At 44.3% G+C, this 24,768-nt stretch overlaps 1 protein-coding gene across 4 annotated transcripts in view; it reads right to left on the bottom strand.

Moving 5' to 3' along the window:
* Positions 1 to 24,768, bottom strand: part of THSD4 (thrombospondin type 1 domain containing 4) — a 577,157-nt gene that overhangs the window by 539,078 nt on the left and 13,311 nt on the right. For all 4 annotated transcript variants that reach the window (XM_021073924.1, XM_021073936.1, XM_021073943.1 and 1 more), the window contains one exon: positions 11,007 to 11,114. In XM_021073924.1, the coding sequence (XP_020929583.1) occupies positions 11,007 to 11,035 (29 nt within the window). In that variant the 5' untranslated portion in view covers positions 11,036 to 11,114. The remainder of the gene's footprint in view (positions 1 to 11,006; positions 11,115 to 24,768) is intronic.

Genomic DNA, 24,768 nt, shown 5'->3' with positions numbered 1-24,768 from the left:
AATGAATGTGAATGGGCTGGTTAGAGACCCTGGGAAGGATCCAGAAGCGGGGGAAGGGACATGCATGCTTTTGGTTACTGTCTCAGAGATGCACTAAGACCCCCAACACTGAGAACCAAAGAGATTACATATGCACACATTCCAAAGAGAAGGGCCTCACTGTCTATCCAGGACCAGAAACTCGGGTGCCTCCCTCTACCCCCTCAACTCCCCCTGTACTATAACCCCTCACCCACCTGCAGCCTGAATAAGGAGTGGGGTGTGGGCTGGAGAATGGGAGAAGGTTGCTAGGAATGCCAGAGTGCTCAGCACAGCCCTCCACCCACCCCTAACCCCCCGGGGGAGGAAAAGTTGGAGCTCCTTCCCAGCCTAAAAAGGGGGCAACCATTTGAGAGCTGAATCTGTATCCCTTGCGTCTGGGGTATAAGGAGTGGTACCTGATTTTTATCCAGAGGCTAAAACTTGGCTGGCATGTCTGTGAGGGCAGAGCAGCCAGAGAGGGCTGGAGTGGGGGCAGCCTGTATACCCGGAGCTTGCAGAGCCAGGAGATGCTGGGCTTCTCCCATGAACTGTGGGTGGGCACCAGGGAAAGCGGGACTTGGGTTGTCTGGCAAGACCCCATCAAAGAAGATGGCTCACCAGGGTCAGGTGAGCTTCAAAGACAGTTGATGTGTGGTGGGTATCCATGGGGCCAGGAGCTGGGGCAGGGTGGTATAGGGGCAGCCAGTACTTGCCCAGTCTGCACCAGGGGAGATGCAGCCAGAGACCCAGTGAAGAGGAGGTTCTCCAGAGGACCAACCGAAGTGCCCTGAGAGGAGAACCCTCAACATAGACACCTGCTGAGCCAGGACAGCAACACCAGATGACAGTGGGCACCAAGTTTATTGAGATCCTCTTTGCCTGGTTTCCTCTCCCCTCCTCTGCTAGAACCTGGAGGAACTCAGGAGGACCAGAGGGAGGAGCACGGGAGGTGGTGGGGTAGGGGGACTGGGAGTGTAAAGGAACCATCTGCGCCCTCTCTTCCCACCACAGGGGTCTGAGGCCAGACTCGGCTCAGCACAGAGGAAGGAAAGAAGCTTTAAATTGGATGAGAGACTGAGGTTTTTATATCTGACTTGACTTTCTTTTAAGGTAGTATTTCCATACACAAGATCCTTCCAAGCAAGGAATCTATTCAGAAAAATATAATATAAAATTAGTGGTGAAAAGAATCAAAGAGTTGATTTATAACTTGCTGAGGCTCTAGGCCAGTGCTGTCCAAGAGACTTTTCTATGATAGTGGAAATGTTTTTGCTCTGTACCATCCAAGACACAGGCTCGTAGATCTGTGCTGTTCAGCACACAAGGGGCGAAGGGTGCAGGTCTAGATGGTGAAGTTACTGATGTCTCAGATTCATCCAAAAACTATTAAAGGAAAACTAAAACGTGAACTTGTAGAAGGATAGGCATTCAACCATTCAAGCGATCCCCTCCCACACAGACAGACATCTTTTTGGGACTTTTAATAGTGTAAGTGAGCCTGCTCGTTAAACCTGCAATGGACCAGAAAACTGCTTCAGTGTTTTCCAGCGAGGGACAGGGCATGGCATCCAAAGCAGTGGAGTGAACGCTGGGCTCGGAAAAGAACAGTTACTTCTAGTTGTAGCTTTGCCCAATTCAGTGTTTCCTCAAAACCAAGGAACATGTGCATCCCAGTTTGGGAATTTCTGCTCCTTGGTTATATGACCATGGGCAACGCACCACTTAGCCTCAGTTTCTTCGTCTGTAAAATGGGAACAAAGGAACCTGCCTTGCTTATTTCACATGAGTTCATGTGCACGAAAGCACATCATGGAGCCGTGCCTACAAATCTGAGTCATTTGTAACACATTCTGGCACTGTTTACTCATTTAAAAAGAAAACCAGATTGGTGTGGTTTTGTTAAAAAAACAAACAGCAGCTCCAGAAATGTGTTACACCTCAGCCCCTCAAAGTTCTTGGCACACACCTAAGCCACATATTTGTAATGCAATCAGGAGCCGTTCTGCCAAACCGCTCATCCCAGGCTGAGCTACCCGAACCCATCAGGGAGAGGGAGTGAAAGACGGGAGAAGGGAAAATTCCAGGTTTTCCCATGTCTCAGAGGAACTGCATTCCAGGTTGCTGGGTCAGCTTTAGAGCTCATTCCTGCCGCTCTTTCAGGTGTCAGCCCAGAGCTGTCCCTTCTCCATAAGGGCTTCCCTGATCCTATGTGAAACAGGACTCCCTCCCCCAGGTCAGCCTATTTCTCTTTTTCCCCAGCACTTACCGTCTCACATACCACATCTTTATCCACGCACAGTCCCTCTCTGCTCACTAGGATCTGAGCTCCAGGATATCAGGGGGTTTGTTTAGTCACCACTTTATCTCCCAGCACCTGGCAGCAGGTCTGCTACACAGGAAGAGCTTAACTCATTGAATTAATGAATGATGTTTCATCATCCTGTGACCTGTCAAATTTCAAGCTGAGTGGAAAGAGTGTAAATTAACGTATTTTAAAAGCTCCCAGAGTCACTTTGGGAGCTTTTAAAAGCTCTTTTATGAGGGATTTATAAAAATCGGTATGCTTTTGAGTCTCTGAGCAACTTCCCCCAAGTTCGTTCTCATCGGATTTATACTAAGGTCTGGCAGCAAAACGTTTGTTGGGTCTTCCTGTTGCAAAAATGCAACACGGGTTCTATTTACATGTCCAAATGCTTCTTCTCCTCATCAAGCTGGGCCCTAGTGAGGCTAAAATGCATAAGGGGTGCCCGATAAAATTCATACTGGAATAAAATCTTTGTATTAAATGGGCTCTGTTCTGAATGGAATAGAATAAATTCCCCCGGAGGGGAAATTACTCTTTGGGCTGCAATAACAGCAGCCAGAGCAATATATAACCCCCGGGGCCAGATGAAACTCAGCCAAGGGCTGAGAGTTCCCCGCCCCTACTTTGTAGGCTCCGTGTTAGATACCGCACCCTGCTCGCACATACCTATCTAATTGGTTGTCCGTAGCTGTGCCCACACCTCTTCAAAACACCGACAACCTAACCCCAAGTCTAGTTCCTCCTGACCCAATTCAAAATGAATGTTTGGGGAACGAGGGAGAGCATGTGTGTGTCTGTGTGTGCGCAACTCGTGTGTTATTTCACTTTGATAGTTTGCTTTGGCAAACTGCTCCCGGCTTGCAGCATTTTGACAGATTGAAGGCTACCAGGGCCGTTGGCAAACAAATCCCACACTCCCCTCCAAGCGGTGGGAAGAGCCACATTCCGAGTAAGACTTTCCAATTCACCTTGTGGGAGAAACAACCCCACAGTTCACACCAATCAGGGAAAAAAAAAAAAAAAAAGCAATGCCATTTACCCAGCTCTGTTCTGGATTTTAAACACTCCATCATTTCACTTCCTGTAGAAAATAATGCTCATTGAAATTTGGTACAAGACTGACATCATGGACCTGGGGCTCTGTGCTTCTGTATTTGCCTGGACCAACCCCTATCCCACCCCCACACCCCAACACATCCCCAACCATCCTCCAGTGACAGTGGGTCATGTCACCGCCACTGTGTACCTCAGATTACCTCAATGAACTCAACGCCACTTGAGCATATCAAGTTGCAAAGCAAGAAAAAAAGCAAAACAAAACAAAACAAAACAAAAACTGTACATTTTTCCTCTTCTGTTAATATAGCCCAAGAGATATTTGGGGAGCAACCTGATCACGAATAAAATCATACCGACCTTTGCAAAAGAGAGCCAAAATCTTAGCATTGAAGTGAAATCTCCATCTACTGCACTCTGGAGATCAAAAATTTTTGCTAAGCATGCATTTTGCCGTGTTCAGCTCAACTCTCTGTCTGTCTTCCTCTGACGGCAGTTAAACAGTAAAACCAGCAAGCGCGGGAGATGGCTTACAAATAACATTAGCCAGAAGGCGTTCTTCACTGATCTTAATGCTTTACAAGAATTATTTCATTTAACCTCCAAAACCATCCTATCAGACACTTTGATTATACCCATTTTGCAGGTGAGGAAACTGAGGCCCAGAGAAGCTAAGTCATTTACTGAAGGGAGTAACACACCTCATAGGTGGCAAAGCCTGTTTTCAACGCCAACAGTTAGACTCTAGGCCTGGACCCTTAGTCACCGTGCTCTGGGCCCTTCTAGGACACAACACAACTTGAAATCAAGCCTTTGCCATTTTATTACATCAATTTTCTTCCCCAGTCTGTATGAGGCTGTGACTTCACACATCTGTTTGACCTTCTGTCAATGGCTTGCAAAAATAATCAGAAAATAAGTGGATACAATAAAACTTCATGTATTCAGCCTCACTAGAGAACATTCTAAATTGCAAAATAATTGAAGTGAACCATAGAAATCCCAAACTTTTTTTAAAAAATGCATTCTATTGCTTTGCCCTGCTCACTTCTACAGAGTATGCTAAGCTTAAGTAACCTTGCGGAAATGGCTCAGAGTCACCAGGGTGAGTATCAATCAATTCATACAGCATTAGGTGGCAGCCCCGGAGCAGAGCAGGCTGAGAGCGGAGAAGCCTGGGGCTTTCCAAATCCAGTTGGCCCTTTGCCGGCTCCTCCCTCTGTCAAGCATCACTTACCAGGCTATGAATGAGCCTGTGCCCTTAACTCAGCTTCCTTTGGGTCAGCCTTGCCTTGGAAACCTTTAGACAACCAAGCTGCAGCCAAACTAACACCAAACAGACTCAGGGAAAAGGCCTGCCTGGCTGTCGAGGAGTAAATGTTTCCATTTTAGAGCATGGACTTAAGGACACCCATTCTAATTGCATATTGGCTTTTATTGCTTATTTCCAGGTTCTCAACTCTCACAGCCTCTGGAAACACGTGAGGCATTCAGTCACAGCACAACTTTTGAAGACATAAGGACACTTCGATAAATTCCCTTGCTCCGCAGTAGGCTTCTTGGGGAAACGGTTTCTGAGACATCTTTGCAGCAAGTGGACCAACCAGCACAGTCTTGGCCCAAACTCCAGGCTAATAAATAGCAAGTGAATAAAAGAATGGAAGGAGAGAATGAGGTAAAGAGGAAAAGAATGAGAGAGAGAGAGAGAGAGGAAACACCAGCCACCAAGAAATGCCAAGTGCTGCTATGACTCCCAACACTTTCCATCTAATGTGTTTTCTAAGTGCATCTTAGAAGTCTCTGTCGGGAAAACAGAAGAACTTGGGGTAAGACACGCCAAAAGGAATATTCCTCCAAGTCATAGATACTGCTTCTGATCCTGGGAGGCTCAAGGTGAACCTGAGGCATATAAATTCACTTGGGGACATAAGGAACAAGTAGTTGGCAGCCCAATGATCACACCTTGACTCCACTGAATCTTTTCTGGTACAGAAGGTTCTAGCAAATCTCACAGTCAAGTTCTGAGTGATGAAGATAGGTGCCAGGTGCAGGACTGTGCCAGGCATAGAGAAAAATCTATACCGTCTGAGTGCCGCCACCACTTTATAGGTAGGGGTTTGCCAAAGCAAGCGTCCAAAAGACTCTCTGATTTCTTCCTAGGGTTCTATATGTCTGCCATTTAGATGGGTCCTGCTGGGCTTCCCACAAAAGATTCCAGCAGGTTCTTTCGGTACACGTGTACTCTTCTGCACCCACCAGTTAGGCTGTGTTCATATGGAGTTTAACCAGTTAGGCTGTGTTCATATGGAGTTTAACCATGTTCCCAAAATTGGTGATGCCAGGGCTTTGCCATTACATAAAATATTCAAATAGTATATCAGCCCATGTGGTGGAAGGCAAAAAGAGAGTAGCTGTGAGTTATTTCCATACAAATGAAGTGGGATGCTTTGGAATGAGTCAATAAAGGCGAGTTGCCAAAAGAAAAAAAAAAAAAAAAAAAAAAAGCCAAACAAACCAAAACTTACTGGCAAATTAGGTGTGGATGAGACAAATGTAAATGATTAGAATCAAAAATAATAAAAATCCAGAATCGTTCTATACCCAGATTGCTTTGCAAATGTCTTTAAATTCTCACTCCACTTTAAAGAAACCCAAATGGAAACCTTAGATAATGCTTATGGGTGTGGTTTGTGCAAGAAAGAAAATCAGGGGTTCACTCTCCAGGAAAAGTCCTTGGGCCCCACATCAAAATCCTGGTAAGTGCACATGTGTTTTAAGTTAAAAATCAACTGTTACAGGTGTGTGCGTGTATCATTTGTACCATCTCTGCTTTAACCTACTTTTATAATTAACTAAAGATCCTGAGCAGGAAAGAAACATTTTCTACTTTATTTCTCTCACACAAAAAACAGTTATTTATTTATTCACTATTCAACAAATATCTATTAAGCATCAACTGGGTTGTGGTTTAGACACAGGCTACCCAAACTCTGACTTGCCTTATTGACACCTGAAGTTTAATACTCATGTTCCAGCCTGGTCTCTTCTATTCCCACTCCTCCTCCTGATCCTCCGCTCTCCTCCCCCAACCCCTCCTCATCCTCCTCTTCCTGCCCCCCCCTCATCCTCCTACCTGGCCCTTCCTCCTGCCCTCCCCAGCCCCTCCGGTCTCTCGCCCTCCTCCCCCTCTTGCCCCTCCCCCTCCCCCTTCTCTCTTGCTTTCTTCCTTCCCCTATTTCTCCTCCTCTACCCCATTTTTTGATCACTGGCATAGGGACACTAATTGACCTCATGACCCTTTCCAATGATAACATATTTCTCTACCCCCAGAGAGTCTCAGTTTTCATACCTCAGCTGTCACTCCTTTGGCCATTCTCTTTCTCATACTTTCAAACACACTTTTTCACCTTCTTCTTTCTTCCTTTTTGTATTCAGGATCTTTTTCACTTCCCCAAGAACAGCCACCTTTCTCTTTCTCATTTCCTCAATCCCTTTTGGTTGTATTTCTCAGGGAAACAGCTGACAGGCATTACAGTAATATTACTGTACTGAAGTGTGTGTATCAAGGAAAAAAAAATTTCAGAAGACTAAAACCAGACACTTGACCTAGGGTCATCAACCTGTAAAACCTTTAAAATGATCCAAAACTCTCCTTCATAGGAGCTATAAAAATCACCATCTAACCCTATAATCCCTCTAATTACATCTGCATTTCTTCAAAATCTGCTATTCAAAGTAAGAATTCCCAAATCAACTTTAACCACTTGTCTGGCATTTTCAATAGCTATGTTTTCCTCTATGTTTTCGTTTCAAAAATAAATTATGTCAACTATACAAAAGCACTCCACAAGGTAAGGAACAAGTCCCTGACCAAGTAGACTGGCTTTATGGAGACGTTGCTGGCTGGTTGTGGTAGGTGGCCATCATCACTTGTCACACTGCTTCTAGGGAGAAAACTGAATTTCCTTTCCTTCCACTCAATCACTGATATAACTGTGCATACAAAAAAAAAGAGAAAAAGATGCACAATTTGGAGTCTTGGCAAGTGTTTATGTACTATGTATACAAGAAATACATATGTACTTATTATTACTTAATGCCCTTTTCTCACTAACTTGTAACAGGTGACAAGCCTTAATCTAGCCTTGACCAATCCTTTGGTCCAAACGGATTTCACTTGCCCTGAATTTTGCACGGCTTCCAAGGCTTGTCCAAAGTTCAATGACAACTCAATAACTAGCTCCATCAAGAATTAAAATCCTGTCTCTTCCGCTACTGGGTTTAATTGTGGGTCTTTTTATGCCTATACACTCTGAGCAGGACAGAGACACTCTTGCTATGTTAATACTTAGGGCTTTTCCATCTCTTTGAAGGAGGGAGAAGCTGGCTTTCTGTTTCCCTGTGGCTTGGCAAGAACTGGGGAGGGATTTTTAAACAAAATCTCAGCCTATCAGAACTGTGAATCCCCTTAAATGTTTTTTTCCTCTCAGGGATTTTCTTGGCAGCTAACCCCTAATTTTGACCTTTTTTCTCTATAGGTAGAGAGCCCTTCCAGCTTTTCCAATTGATCTTTATGTATTTGGTTGCCTTGATAACATTAAAAAGCCCTTAATATTTGTGTGTCTGTGTGTATTTCTCATCTACCAATTTTATCAAAGACCTCTCACTTTTAAAGTAACCACAGCTCTTCCCCCCTCTTTTTATTTTGCAGAGGCAAAGCAAAATGCATGTTTTTCAATGCATTTTGAAAAAGCTTTTAAACAAAAGACACGCTACTTTTTCTTTTTTTCGGGTTAAAATATATTTATGGGGCCCTAGAAACAAAATGCAAAGTGCTTTATGTGTATCTGGCTTACAGCTGAGCTCTCCCAAAGACTCGCCCCCCCCAAAGACTCGCCCATCCTCATAACTCACATTTTCTTTCCTCAGGCCTTAAGGCAGGACTGCTGGAGAAATGTCCTGCTGAGCAGCTCTGTTCAAACAATCCCTTCAGCAGGACCCTACTGCTGGAGGCCTGTCAAGACTTCCAGAGTTCCAGGGTAGCAAGGCCACATCTAGCTTTCAACAACTGCTACCCTGCTAATTTCTAATCTGGGGGCAGTCCTCTGAAATAATGCACAGCTTGGAGGTGAGCCCACTAGGCCTCCCTCCCAGGGAGATGGTCTCCATATCGCAGATCACGACAGAGGTTAACTTCAGGGGCATCAATTAAAATTCCTAACATTGAAAGGAAAAAAACTTCCAAAAGGACTTAGCCCATGCAGCCCTGGGTGGCCACATTATTCAAGGTCCTCAGTTGCCTTTCTGATGGAAGCTAGACTTACCAAATGAGAACCCACCTATCATCTACTGTTCTTTTCAATTCAGTTCGATGCGTGACCGTGACCTCCACTTCTGTGGCTTCCCCTGGGTCCCGGCACACAAAGATGCTGTGACCCTAAAGTGACCCAGAGGTCCAACTGCATTTCTCATTCTCCTGTGGTTTTAATGCAGTATGTCGGAGCTCCCACAAACTGGATGCATATCTATGTCTTGAAATATCTTTTAAACTATGGCTGAAAAATGCAGGCAGGCTAATTTAGATTAGCCACCACAGATTAGTCCTGAAGAGACTCTGGCTGCTTTCTCTGTGGCTGGATTTTGCAGAGACCTCAGAATGGAGCTTTTTTTTGCCTCTTTGACTCTTTCTGACACACTTGTTTATGTCACTGATGAAGAAGCTTAGAGCTCTGCATAGGTCTTTGGACTGCAGGCCTGAACATGTCAGCTCATGTAAAATTCTACAAGTAACTACAGACTAAACTCACACACATGCCCTACACTCAATGAAATGCCAGGGGTGGGCCTAAGAGCATCTGCCTGGCAAAGGCACTAGCTCTGGCTGTGACACCATCATAATAACATATTACAGTCTGCTTTACTTTTTATTGTAAGTTATGGGCATTTGGGGCTAATGTAGAATTATGGGGGAAACAAAATCTCTAAGATATCCTTAGTGATTCAACTTTGAAACAAAACACTTTTCCTTTCCCTTTCTAGATTCTGAATCAATTTGTTCAAAGAGGATCCTGAGATAGCAAAATAAAGCTTCACTGCTAACTGTTACTGTTACAATTACTTACTGTAATGGATCAAGTTTTTTTTTAAGATTTTTATTTTTTCTAATATAATTGATTTGCAACGTTCTGTCAATTTCAGGATTGAGGTTTTCTTAACACTAGGCAGCCAAAACCAGTCGCAAAATAAATAAGATGCTGAAGCTGATGTGTAAGTTATTCATGAACCCTGATTTCAAATTTCAATGTTTATCCAGACTCTTTAATTTCATAAAGTGTAAATATTACAGACTTGAACTTAAAAATAAATTTATCTTAATAAAATCCTGCCATTGTGGGTTTGTTTGTTTGTTTTTTGTTTTTTAGGTGTTTTTTTTGTTTGTTTTTTGTTTTTTGTTTTTTGTTTTTTTTTTTTGCCATACCTGCAGCAATGGAAGTTCCCAGGCTGGGGGTAGAATCGGAGCTGCAGCTGCCAGCCTACACCACAGCCACAGCAACACCAGATCTGAGCTGCGTCTGTGAGCTACACCACAGCTTGCAGCAGTGCCAGATCCTCAACCAAATGAATGAGGAGAGGGATTGAACCCGTACCCTCGTAGATAACAGTCAGGTGTGTAACCCGCTGAGTCACAATGGGAACTCCCCATTGGCTATTTTATACATTGAGATTTTACATAGGATTTTGATGGAAGAATTTTGAAAAGGGCCAATCAGCTTGAGAAAATTTGGCAAACAGCTTCCATGACATAGACTATGGTTCCAGAGGGCCAGGGTCTTTCCCTGGCTCTGCACTGAGGCAGTGGCACAAGGAGGTGAGCACTGGTTTTCCCATCTGCATGTAGAGATAATACTACTTGTTCTACTTACATTAAGTCACAGGTGTTTTGAACAGAAGGAACCAGAGAGATCATCTTCTAAATATACCAGATCCATTAAGTCATAATCTGGGGATGCAGCCAGAGGACAACATAGTCTAAAGTTCTTAAGGTAATTCTACTGTGCAACCATGATAAATACCCACCAATCAAATGACATCTTTATTTAAAAAAAAAAAAAAACCAAACTGAGGAGTTCCCACTGTGGCGCAATGGGACTGGCAGTGTCTCTAGAGTGCTGGGATGCAGGTTCAATCCCCAGCCCAGAGTACAATGGGGTTAAGGATCCAGTGCTGCAACTATAGCTCAGATCTGATCATGCCGCAGGGTGGCCAAAAGAGAAAAAAAAAAAATTCGAGGAGACTATTTCTGCATCATTCAAACGGTTTGAAGATAGATTTAAAAACAAAACCAAAACCTGAGTCTTCCATGTCTCCCAGCAAAGAGCAGAGCACAGCATAGAACCGAAGCCACTTAGCGCTCAGTCCCAGCCCCTCTCACCATAGCACACAGCTGCCCAGGCCTCAGCAGATCTTTGGGAATAACAAACTGACTATACACATATAGAGAGAGCATATCAAAAATATCTGAGAGATGCAGGCCCTCAACACTAGCTACAATAATAAATCTATAGTAAAATTCAAATACTGAATTACTTATTTTCCTATTCTTTTTAAAAGGGCCTTCACTTACCTGAGAGACCCCATGAAACAGGAAACCATGATGCTGAGGGTCCTGGGAAAAGCAAGGGCTCCTCTGAGATGTCGCCAATTTTCTGCAGATGGAGGTGGTGTTCAACTCCTACAGAAGGAACAACAATGGTGTTTTTAACATCCTTTGCTTAAGAAGATTCTAGAGCCTAAGATTCCATAGCCCAAGTTGGCCAATGAAACCAGAAATGAGCAAATGGAAGACATTAGGGCAAAAATACCACTGCCCAGTTTTGCCTGGTTATGGTTACCATATTGCCCAAATGAAAGCTGATTTTGTATGAACATGAGGTAACAAATTTGCAGGACACTCAGCTCAGTGAATGAAACAGAAGATGTTTAATAAATTACCATCGGGATGACTACCTCAGAGTCTAAGCTCAGAGCAGAGCTGGCCTTAGGCAAACTCGTGCTGGAAATCAAACTCCATTCCTTAAAGGCTACTTGATCATACGATGGTCATTTCATCTCTGTGTCTTGGTCTTTCCAAGTGAACAGCAGGAGTAAAAATACTGCCTAGCTATGGAACCACAAAAGACCCAGAATCGCCAAAGCAATCCTGAGAAACAAAAACCAAGCAGGAGGCATAACTCTCCCAGACTTCAAGAAATACTACAAAGCCACAGTCATCAAAACAGTGTGGTACTGGTACCAAAACAGACAGACAGACCAATGGAACAGAATAGACAACCCAGAAATAAACCCTGACACCTATGGTCAATTAATCTTTGACAAGGGAGGCAAGAGCATAAAATGGGAAAAGGAAAGTCTATTCAGCAAGCATTGCTGGGAAACCTGGACAGCTGCATGCAAAGCAATGAAACTAGAACACACCCTCACACCATGCACAAAAATAAACTCCAAATGGCTGAAAGACTTAAATATATGAGAGGACACCATCAAACTCCTAGAAGAAAACATAGGCAAAACACTCTCTGACATCAACATCATGAACATTTTCTCAGGTCAGTCTCCCAAAGCAATAGAAATTAGAGCAAAAATAAACCCATGGGACCTCATCAAACTGAAAAGCTTTTGCACAGCAAAGGAAACCAAAAAGAAAACAAAAAGACAACTTTCAGAATGGGAGAAAATAGTTTCAAATGATGCAACTGACAAGGGCTTAATCTCTAGAATATATAAGCAACTTATACAACTCAACAGCAAAAAAACCAATCAATCAATGGGAAAATGGGCAAAAGACCTGAATAGACATTTCTCCAAAGAAGATATACAGATGGCCAACAAACACATGAAAAAATGCTCAACATCGCTGATTATTAGAGAAATGCAAATCAAAACTACCATGAGATACCACCTCACACCAGTCAGAATGGCCATCATTAATAAATCCACAAATAATAAGTGCTGGAGGGGCTGTGGAGAAAAGGGAATCCTCCTGCACTGCTGGTGGGAATGTAAACTGGTACAGCCACTATGGAGAACAGTTTGGAGATACCTTAGAAATCTATACATAGAACTTCCATATGACCCTGCAATCCCACTCTTGGGCATCTATCCGGACAAAGCTCTACTTAAAAGAGACACATGCACCCGCATGTTCATTACAGCACTAGTCACAACAGCCAGGACATGGAAACAACCTAAATGTCCACCGACAGATGATTGGATTCGGAAGAGGTGGTATACATACACAATGGAATACTACTCAGCCATAAAAAAGAATGACATAATGCCATTTGCAGCAACATGGATGGAACTAGAGAATCTCATCCTGAGTGAAATGAGCCAGAAAGACAAAGACAAATACCATATGATATCACTTATAACTGGAATCTAATATCCAGCACAAATGAACATCTCCTCAGAAAAAAAAATCATGGACTTGGAGAAGAGACTTGCAGCTGCCTGATGGGAGGGGGAGGGAGTGGGAGGGATCAGGAGCTTAGGCTTATCAGACACAACTTAGAATAGATTTACAAGGAGATCCTGCTGAATAGCATTGAGAACTTTGTCTAGATACTCATGTTGCAACAGAAGAAAGGGTGGGGGAAAAAATGTAATTGTAATGTATACATGTAAGGATAACCTGACCCCCTTGCTGTACAGTGGGAAAATAAAAAAAAATAAAAAATAAAATAAATCTGCTTTCCAGCAGCTTGCTTAAAAAAAAAAAAAATACTGCCTAGCAATAAAAAGAAATGACGTCCTGATACATGCTACAAGAAAACATTATAAAGTCAAAGAAGCCAGGTACAAAAGGCGACATACTGTAGGATTCCATTCATAAGAAATATCCAGAATAAGCAAATCTATAGTGACCAAGAATACATTAGTGGTCACCACCGTCTAGAGGGTGGGGAGGGGCTGATGTGAGAGTATGAGATTTCCTGATACCCTCACATTGCAGGGGGGTGACAAAGATGTTCTAAAATTAGATTTGGTAATGGCTACACAACCCTGTGAATATACTTTCCAAAAGTTTAATTGTACGTGTCAAATGAATGAAGAACATGGTACATGAATTACATCTCAATAAAACTCTTCCCAAAACTTGGCCTGGAGAATAGAGGCGAGTTGTGAAGGTGAAATGAATGAGTGGACACATGTCATATGCTTAGCTCCATGCCTGGCACAGAGGACAGTCAATTAAAAGTAGCTCTGATGACACTGATGCAAGAGGTCAAGCGACACTTAAAAACAGGAAAGTAACAACCCCTCACCTACAAATACAAATACGACTTCATTCAGAAACCTTCACTAAACACAATTTCTTAACATTGTCAAATGAGCCAACAAGTTCAAAGGTAAATTCTAAAAAGCATCAGAAAGCCCAGGACGGGAGATTGGGTTGGAACGTAATGAAACTTGGGAAGAAAAAACATGGCCTATACGCCTCTCCTCCCAGACCTCCTTCCAGAGGAAGACAAAGAAGTGAGGCAGGGTGTCCGAGGTGCCCAGAAACCCTCTCTAATAAAGCCAGAATTTTCCAAAATCACTGGTTTCTGAATTCGGAGCTCAGGACTTTAAATTTCCTTCTCACTAGAAAGGCAAGATGGGGATAAATTACAAGGACTTGCAAAAAGACAGTCAGGAGAATCAGAAAATGCCATTTGCAGGGGGAAATACTCAAGATTTCAAAAGTTACCACCAGCCTTTTCTGGGGGTTACTAAGAAAGTGAAGCCTCTTGACTGTAATCATCCCTAATTAGCCATCAGCAACTCATGAAATTACTCATGGTATTGAAGACCCTTAAATTCTTGGGTCTCAGCCAAAAGTTACACTGAGATCCACCAGGAAGAAGGCCAACAAGTGCAAATTGGAACAGTTAAAATCCCTCTGAATCAGAGGCACAGTCATCTTGCTCTTGGCTGGGGAGCAGATACGCACAAAGACGGGATTTAACCTGGGAGTCAGATGAAAATCTTTGCCAGGCTCCTGATAATGATCAACTAATCAGCAACTATTTACTCAATCTGGGTCCAGGCCCTCTCCGAGGTGCTATGGAACTCAAGAGAAGGTGAGGTACTGCAGGCTCTGGCTTTACAACCTAGCTTACATGGATAAGAGTTATAGACATGAATTCACGCGGGAAAAGGTTGGTGTTATCCAGAACAACATAAGGTAAATAGAGTTATACAGAGACCCTAAGCATACATCAAGCTAGTTCAAGAGGAAGAAAATCACTAGAGAGGGCTGGTCAGGTATCAGCAAAGAAGGTGAGACTTAAAATCAGCCCTTAGCCTATGCAGGTTACAAAAAAAAAAAAAAAAATCCGGAGTGGCTGGTAAGAGTGTACACACTGTAATCTGAAAGATCTGGATCTGAGACCAATATCCTCATTTGTTAATGAGGTGACCTTAGGCAATTCACTCTTTTGGCTTTCAATATCCTCATCTGTAAAATGGGATACTGCCTATAACGACCCCATGCGGTTGTTGTACTAAATTTTTATTGAGACTACAAGACCTGGGGGCTACACACACACACTCACACACACGCACACACCAGGCATGATCCCTGCACTCAAGGAAATTACAATCTAGATGCTAAAGGGCCACACACACTTTAAAGAAACTGAAACATAAATAAGTATAAAAATAAAATTGTGACAAGAGCCATGGACAAAAGTGCAAGGTGTCTCAGTTTACCGGGCAGTGGTCAGAGAAGGTCCCTCTGAGGAGGACCTTTATGCTTGGCATTGAGGGGTGATTAGGAGTCACCCAGGTGAAGAGGGAGGTGGGCCAGGAAGACAGAATCGCACATGTGAAGGTGTGTGAGAGACTGGGAGGAAGAAGGGAGCCATGTGGTGGGAACATAAAAATGGGCTGAACACGGGAAGAGCTGACCCCCTATGGAGAGGCAAAACCCCCAGAATGTGGTAGATGAACGGCTGAGGTGACAAGGGACAGAGGTATTAAGACGTCCTCCAAACTTCTGGTGGACGGATGTAGCAAAAGGAAGTGATAACAGAACTCTCGGTTTCATCAGGGAAGGAAAGACACCGTTGAGGAAGAGCATGTGATGTAAAGCAGTCGTTTCCAATGCAGTAAGAAGTCAACCAGGAAAACATATTAAATTATCAAAATCATTTGAAAATAGATTTACAACTGCTGCTGATAACCATGAACCTCCTTCTCTCTGTGTATGTTGCCCTCAGATATTTGCTGATGATAGAATGAAACCATCACAATTAGCATGTCATTTTAAAATGCAGTTCTGGAGTTCCCGTTGTGGCTCAGTGGTTACTGACTCCAACTAGCATCCATGAGGACATGGGTTCAATCCCTGGCCTTGCTCAGTGGGTTAAGGATCTGGCATTGCCATGAGCTGTGGTGTAGGCTGGCAGCTTCAGCTCTGATTAGACCCCTAGCCTGGGAACCTCTATCCATATGCCATGGGTGTGGACCTTAAAAAAACCAACCAAACAAACAAACAAAAAAAAAAAAACGGTTCCTTTCATCTTTATGCCACCCTTTAAAAATGTAGCTTGAATATATCTTCCACATGGTCACATCATACATTGTTAGTTTAAAAAAAATAACCAAACATAGATGAGAGCTATATGCACAAACATTTTTTAATGCTGGGGTGTGCAACCAAAAAAAAAAAAAAATGGGGGGAGGCCACTACTCTTGAATGTTTTTGGACCAACTTCTTGTCAGATTTGACTGGTCACTTTTATTTCATAAGATGGCTGAAGAGTTTGTTCTGGTACCTGCCTTGCCATTTCCCTGTGTCCACTTGGGCTTCCGTGATTGTAACAGCAAAGAACAAATCTGACTCCAAACTGGATCTCTTTCTTTTACTTTAAACTTCGTATTCTACTGCTTTTGCTGTAAGATAATCACTGAAGGCATGTTGCCTATAGCTTCAAGGATACATCTCCCGGAACCCTGACTCACATGGCTGAGTGTTAGGCTAGAATACCTCTATTTAGCTCACGGGAAACCTCCTGACCAGGCCCACCTGAGAATGGCTGCAGGAAAGAAGAAATTAACACATCCCCTCTGGAGTGTGGCCAGAACAAGGAAATATTACCAACTCATCGGCATTTTTACTGTACCTCTTCACCTCCCCTCTTTGTTTTCTTTTGTTTGTCTGTTTGTTTTTGTTTTTGCTTTTTTGCTTTTTAGGGCCACACCCACGACATATGAAGGTTCCCAGGCTAGGGGTCCAATCAGAGCTATAGCTGCCGGCGGAGGCCAGCCACAGCAATGCAGGATCGAGCCACATCTGCAACCTACACCACAGCTCATGGCCACGCCAGACCCTTAACCCACTGAGCAGGGCCAGGGATCGAACCTGCAACCTCATGGTTACTAGTCAGATTCGTTTCCCCTGCGCCACAATGGGAACTCCACCCCTCTTTGTTCTATAAAAGAAACTAGCATCCAAACTTGGGTAAGATGGTTCTTTGAGACAAGTTCATCACCTTGGTCTGCTGGCTTTCCCAGTAAAGTCGCTATTCGCTGCCCAACAACTTGCCTCTTGATTGACTGGGCTGTCATGCGGCGAGCAGTATATGGATGATTAATAAATGTGTTAAATCAGCTCTGCTTTTCAAACTGTGGGTCACGACCCATTAGTTTGTCAGGAAATCAGCTGTGTTAAGTCATGACCTGCACTTTTCAAAATGAAACAGAAAAGAATGAAAGAGAAGAGAAAACACCAGTGTTTATCACACACAGTAAGGTTAATTAAGTGTGTCTGTCTGTGGCTCGCGGTCAGAAAAGTTTAAAAGCCCTGGGAGGATCAGAGTCACTGCAGGATTCTCGCTGTTACGGGGGAGTAAAATCCTGAAGGTGAGGCAAAGACATGTTATCCAAGCCTCAGCAAGTGCCAGGAGAATTTTGATGAAATGGGCAAGAAAGAGCCCTTGTAGGCCCTGAGCAGGGAGGAACCTGAGGAAGGTGAGGTTTCCCAAAAATCCATTTGGCAACAGCGCCATGGATTTGAGTAAACATGCTATCTGGGAGCCACTTGCTTTTGGGGGTTTGCTCCTGTTGATTTATAACTTTTTTGACAGGGAACAAAAAATTTGAACAATCTAGTTTCTGTTAGAATGTATGCTCCCCAGACGATGGAGTCCCCTCTCCCTGCTGCCCCACCGTCTTCCCTTTCCATAAAGACCCTGCAGGAAGGCTGGACCATCATCTGATCTGGATTGGGCCAGTCACAGTCCCCAAACACTGGGGGACATGGAAGGAGGCTCTAAGGCTCAGGATGGAGGGGAACGGAAAGAGCGGCCACTACAGATCTAACCCAGGGCAGGAGACGGCTCCCCTCACCCCCAGAAGGGGCCACTGTGCCCCAGGCACTGCCCCTTATCCCACACCCACCTCTCAGTATCCTTCCTGTCCCTCCTCTTTCTGCCCTGACCAGAACTCCTGGAAGATACCCCCTCATTTCCATGCTCCCAAAGAGAGGGATCTGCTCAGCCCACCTCGTGGCCACATCCCAACCGCAGGCGCCAGTTCCCTCTCCCTCCCTTCTTCCCTCCCACGTGCTGGCTTCTCCCTCTGGAACTCCCATAATGTAAAGCAACCACCCAGACAAACAAAAGCCCTAGTCCTTGGGGAGAGGAAGTGACTCAGCAGCACAAGAATGAGAACCAGAGGTTTCAAAGAGAGGTCTTCAGACCCCACATCAGCACCCAGGAACACGAGCACCTGCCTGCTTCTCTGTGAAAGCAGCCCCCGAGGGTCCAGAGACCGGAGCCCCCACACTGGACCTCCATCCATCCTTCCCTGTCCTGTCTTCACCAACATCACCCACACCTCCTCCTGCCCTGCCACCTTTTCTTCTTACGGCACTTTCTTCTCACAGAACCCTGGCCCCTACCTGACACTCCAGTTCTCTGTGGACCAAAGTACCAGGCTGGTGGCTCCCAACACCAGCATCAACCCACCTCTGTCTTCCATTATCAGGAAAGTAGAAGAAAAGAAAGTTAAGAATCAACTTGTACTACCGTACCTGACATGTTACCTAAGTCATATAATCTGATCATCCTAGCGAAACTGAGGCCACAGGACAGGTGAAGGGTAGGACCTGGATTTGAATACAGACCACCAATGACAAGGCTTTGCCTCTGTTCACTCACTGCCTCCCACCTAGAAGAGAATCTTGCAGAGTTAGACACTCAATTAATGAAGGAAAGAGCAGATGGATGAATGAATGGAGGGATGGATGCTAGCCCAAAGGGACTGGGTGCTCCTCACGTATTTGCCCGGAGATGAAACATTTCAGGACATGATCTGACTGCCATGAACATCACCTGGAGCAAACTGAGCCAAGATGAGCAATTTAATAACCTATCATTTCAGATAATAATAACAATGTGGCGGACACTAGCAAACATCTACTGAGCGGTGACCATGTGGCCGATGGTCTTCAAAGGGCTTTGTATGAACTCATTTCGTCCTCACAACAACCCCATGAAGGAGGCGCCATTGAGAAATGGAGGTACAGAGAAGTTAAGTAACTTTCTCAGTCACCCAGCTGGTAGGTAGGAGAATCAGGATTCAAACCCAGGCAACCTGAGTCTCGAATTTAAGCACTTAACCATCTTTTGATGCTGACCTCTACCCACAACAGAGGCTCTGTCTGCTGCTGGTCCATGTCTTTTCCCAGATATCATCTTGAGTACTAGTTTGGAGATAAAGGGCCATTCTAGGTCTCAGTGGATTCCTCAAGTCATGACACAGCAGAGTGGCCCGATGTCTCCTGTAAAGTTGGGCCCAGTCACCTTGAGGTCCCTGAGTATTTGTATGTGGGACAATCAGGTTACCAGCTAATGAGCTTTCAATACATATTGGGTCAGGCTTCGTGTAAGATACTACATATAACAAGGGGGGGATCCCTGCCCTTGAGGCACTTACGTGCTTACAGAAGCAGACCAATAAATGCACACATATAAAAGAGTATTTCTTTCACAAGAATACATTATCTGGAAGTTCCTGTTGTGGCACAGCGGAAACAAATCCAACTGGTACCCATGAGGATTCAGGTTCAATCCCTGGCCTCGCTCAGTGGGTCAGCAATCTGGCATTGCCATGAGCTGTGGTGTAGGTCTCAGACGCGGCTCAAATCCTGTGTTGCTGTGACTGTGGTGTAGGCCACCAGCTGCAGCTCAGATTCAACCCCTAGCCTGGAAACTTTCATATGCTGCAGGTGCGGTGCTAAAAAGCAAAAAATAAAAATAAAAATAAATACGTTATCTCAGACTGAGCACCCAGTGGCTGATATAGGCAAAGGGAATGCAAACATTCCAAGGAAGTAAACAGCAGAGCAGACTTTCATTGCTTTTTTTTTTCTTTTTTTTTTTTTTTTTGGTCTTTTTGCCTTTTTCTGGGGCCGCTCCTGCAGTATTTGGAGGTTCCCAGGCTAGCGGTCGAATTAGAGCTGCAGCTGCTGGCCTACGCCACAGCCACAGCAACGTGGGATCCAAGCCACGTCTGCAACCTACACCACAGCTCACGGCAACGCTGGATCCTTAACCCACTGAGCAAGGCCAGGAACCAAACCCACAACCTCATGGTTCATAGTCGGATTCGTTAACCACTGAGCCACGACGGGAACTCCCCAGACTTTCATTGTTAACACTTACATTACTCTCTCGAGAGAAGGATATCTTTTGAAGAGTCATCATAACAATGCAGTGGGCAAGTCTTCCAGTCAACAATGGGAGATACAGGACAGAGTCTAAAAGCTTCCAAGAGAAGGGACTGTCATCTTTTAACAGATGCTCTGTTTCTTCTTGTCCCTCACTGGATAGGGAGGCTTCTCAAGGCCAGGTATATGTTTTCTTCATCTTTACATCTTTTCTTATCTCTGCCTGGTACAGAGCGGGCATGCAAAAGAACTTTGATGATTGCAGGGAAAAATGTGTGAAGGATGAATAGTCTGTGTCTTAGGAATCGGGCCATGTCTGATTTCTACGTGCTGTTGCTGATGCTCTGGGAATGACTAGAGATAGCCCTGGGGACAGAACGAAGGCACCAGCCCACCTCAGATCTGTGCTGCCTTCACAGAGGGTCTGGCCCTCCCAAGCCCTCTGCTGGCCATCATCGCTCGCCACAGCCCTTTCAGCCCTTTACTTTCAGGAAATCCCACCCCTGGCAGCTGGGTATTCAAGAAAGCTGACCTTGAAGCCCTAGGCCTGGTCACATTTCCAGCTTCTCCTTCCTGGGCTGAAGCCAGCCAGAGGGATGTTCCCTTGACACTCCCTCTGCTGTCTTCTCTCCTACCTCTTCCACAGTTCATCCTTTTCCCCATCACTTTCAAACTCAGCCACAGAACTCATATCTTCCCAATGAACCTCCGTTCTGCAAACTGGCTGCCTTGCCCACCGCATCCTGAAAACCCAGAGAATCTGAATTAGGAAAAAATGTTGAGAAGATCCTAAAACCCCCTGGATAGTTTAAGCAAACATATTACAGTGGGTTTTGTTAACTCATGAAAGAAAACACCTTACTTCTCCTTTCTTCCCAGGAGAAACTAGATAATCAGCATAGATTAGTCAAGGACTTCTATGCAAATTACATCATTTTCATGGTCATCAACACTGATGTGGTGTATATTTGTTTTCAGTCCTAAAAAACGTTTCCCAGGTAACTAAGGGAAACAGTCAAGGGTAGAAATATTAGGCAGGCAAGATATTTTATATACATGAGCCATTTGTTCCTACTTCTGTACAGAGTTGCTTTTTCAATTTCCGATGACATGATACTGCAGATCAAAGAGAGAAATGCATTTGGAGTAAGAGCACTTTCTCTTCTCCAAATAGTACTTACTTAGTGACTTGTTTTACAGCACTTGATAAACCTGGCTAAATTTCCTTACTTCTGTGTGAGTCTTACATGCAGAACTCTGACCTAGCAATGGTCACATGCATCAGCATGATCTGTGCTTGCCTTTCCTCCCCATAACATGACACTACGGAAGAGAAAAACTCTTCTTGAAGACTTATTTTTTATTATTCCTGGTGCCTAGAAGAGTGCCTGGGGCACAGCAGGTGTTCTGTGAGGACGGAAGGAACTCACATTCAATCTCACTTGGAGGGCCTTCTCTTCAGTAATGATTATACTACATTCCCAGCGTACTGATGCCCAGCCCAGGATCTGAAGAGTCTTTCCTGTTTTGTAGTGACTGCTAGTTGTTTCTGAAATGAACACCCTCAATGACATCCTCCACTCTACTCCTAAAGTCTGAGACACATAAATAAACACATGTGAGGGGATGCAGGCTACTCTACCTAAGGAATCAAAGATGCCTAGAAACAGACTCCAGCCTTCCTCCCCACTCAGACTCAGCCTCTCCCCAGCATCCTCTGCCAAGGGTGACTTGTAATCCCTGGGTTGTAGTCATCAAAGGAAACAAGATCAGACAACCACAGCCTGAGCAAGGCATGGAAACCATGGATTTTCTAGTGTGCAGCCCAGGCCTTCTCCAAAACGATGATCCATCTCATTCTAAAACCCAATATTTTCTCCAGCCACTTTTGGTCAAAGGCAGGTGGCCATGGGACTAACAGCAGCTTTGGCTCAGGCTGAGCTACTCTCCTGGTCCACCTTCTCTTCCTTCTTTTTTTTTGCCATTTCTTGGGCTGCTCCCATGGCACTTCTCTACCTTTTGATACAAAGCCCAGGTCTTGGCATCTACAAACGGCTTCTTGGCACTCTGGCAAGTACCTGGGTACATCTGTGTGTGCACACATACACATGTACACACACACACCCCCCCCAAGTGCACTAACATTAAAAGAACAAATCAATTTTCAGTTGACTTTTTAAGAAGCTCCTCCTCTATTAGACATTAATCTTTATCTTGTCAAGTTCTTTCAGTTTGATTTTTGTCTTTTAATTTTGCTTCTAACTTTTATGCAAATATGTTTTTACTCTGACTTTAAAGCTATTGATTATTTCCTTTGTGAATTTTCTGATTGACATCTTATTACAGAACCACAAAGCATGAGAAAACTGGGAGAGGAGTTCTCATCATGGCATGGGTCACAGATGCAGCTCAGATCTGGCATTGCTGTGCCTGTGGCATAGGCCCCAGCTGCAGCTCCAACTGGACCCCCAGCCCAATGCCGCAGGTGTGGCTGTAAAAAGAAAAAAAAAAAACAAAAACCCGGGATGGGAGATTCTAATCCAACTCTCCAATTTCATTATTTTGTAACGATGACTCACAGATGAATAAACTGATGCTCAACGAAATAAGATGACTGGTAGAAAGCATCACAGCTCATTAGAGGCAAAGCTAGGACTAAAGATTTTAAATTTTTATTGATGTATACTACTTGATAGGCTGTGCTGAACACCTTTCAAACACTGTTTAATGAGGTAAGTACTATGGATAAACCCATTTTACACGGGAGGAAATGAGGCTGCGAGCAGTGACGTGCTGTGCCCTAGGTCACCATGAGCAATGGGCCCCTGGCAAGGGGCAGCAACAGGCTGGAACCCAAGCTCATCCGCTGTTGAGTCACGGCTTGTCTCAGCACTCCATTCAGCTGCCTCTCAGGTCCCCGGGCACCCACATCAGATACACATTTCCAAGAGAGCTTCTGAATTCACATAGACCTGGTGCACAACACAGGCTGCAACCCCCGCCCCGCCAGGAGAGCTGCTGTGCGTGAGCTTGTGCTTTGGTCTGTTCCCTCCATGACGGCTTTGGCCTTGAGTCCAAGATATCAACTCAGTGCCCCCACACACTTGCCCATCCAGAACACATCTCGGCTCTGTGGGCCTGGGCCACCATAAATCAGCCGGCCACACGTGCTGCTCTTGGTGCTTTTGAACATCAGAGGAAGGATTTGCCTTTTCCTGCTTGGCTCTCAGGGCTTTTGCATTGACATTTGAGTTATGTCATTATTTTTTTAAGCGATAGAAATCTAGTCAATGATTTGTAGCAATCACTGCTGTGCAATGTAGGCTGAAAGGCTCCATATATCCTTACAGAGGGAAGCAGAGACCCAGCAAATTAGTCTCACTTCCTCGACACAATTCTGTGATGGGCTGGTGCTAGGTAAAGCTGAAATCAGCTGCTGTGATTAAGAGATGGTGATAATGTAAAACAGATGGTCATCTTGTGAATCCGGAGATATTTTCAAGGAAACCAAGAGAGGCAAGGCCTTGGAGTCAAAGATCACCCAGAGGTCAAGGGGGCCAATAAAAGGCAATTGAGTTTAACAAGAATAAAACTGTGACCATACCCCTTTCCTTGAAGCCCACTGTCAGTGCCCATGCAAGTCTGTTCTCTTCCTGTCTCCTCTGTTTGCCTTGTTGGCTTTCCCTGTGACCAAAACCAGGACTGAAAAAAATATCAGCTATAGCCCACCCCCTACTAATGAGCTATGTACACTGCGTAAGGACTCCTACCCTCTGACCTCTCTGATTATTATCTCATGCTGAGGTCTCAAAAACCCAACAATTCAAGACCTGCCGTCTCACTCAGACTATTTTCCTATAGTTCCAGTTTCCTCCTGCGGTGGGCCCACCCAAGATGAATAATTGAAGAACCTGGTCACCAGCTCCAGGCCAAGCCCTCTTCCTACCGAACTTTTCTACTTTGGTGGTAGCATTGCTATTCTTCCAATGAATAAAGTGCAAAGCCTACCTGGGCTTCCTCAATGTCCTTCTCCCAGGAGCCCTTGACCCAGGCTCACCAATTCTCAATTCTTCATGTGTATTAACTCTCAGACAAACACTCCTCTCTTCTCTGTCTTCTACCAGACTCTTCCAAGCCATCATCCACATCATTATAGTTAATGTTTCTCTGATTTCCCTACACATCTTTATCAAAAAAAAAAGATGTGCAAATTTCTGCTCTGTGTGCTTGTCCCTCTGCCAATACCACACGGTCTTAACTACTGTGGCTGTTGGTCTTGAACCCTGGCAGACTGAGTCCTCCTACTTTCTTCTTTCTCAAAATTATTTTCAGAAGTCTAAGTATGACATACCTCAGTGTGGATTTCTTTGGGTTTATCCTGTTTGGAATTTACTAAGCTTCTTGAATCTGGAGGCATGTGTCTCATCCTCACCTAGAGAAGTTTTCAGCAATTAGTTCACTGAGTGCTTTTTCAGTCCCTCCCTTTATTGTCTCTCCTAGCATTTCAAAGATACATATGTTAGATCTTTTGTTCTAGCCTTTCAGGTCTATGAGGACCTGTTCTTTTTTTCTTCCCCCTATGATCTCTTTGTTGTTCAAATTAGGTCATTTTTATCATTTTGTCTTCGAATTCATGGATTCTTTCCTTTGTCATCTCCATTCTGCCAGT

This window comes from Sus scrofa, chromosome 1 (assembly GCF_000003025.6).
Source record: "Sus scrofa isolate TJ Tabasco breed Duroc chromosome 1, Sscrofa11.1, whole genome shotgun sequence".
NCBI classification, from domain to species: Eukaryota; Metazoa; Chordata; class Mammalia; order Artiodactyla; family Suidae; genus Sus; species Sus scrofa.
Note: the sequence above shows the minus strand (reverse complement) of the source record. Positions and strands in the feature narration are given on the sequence as shown.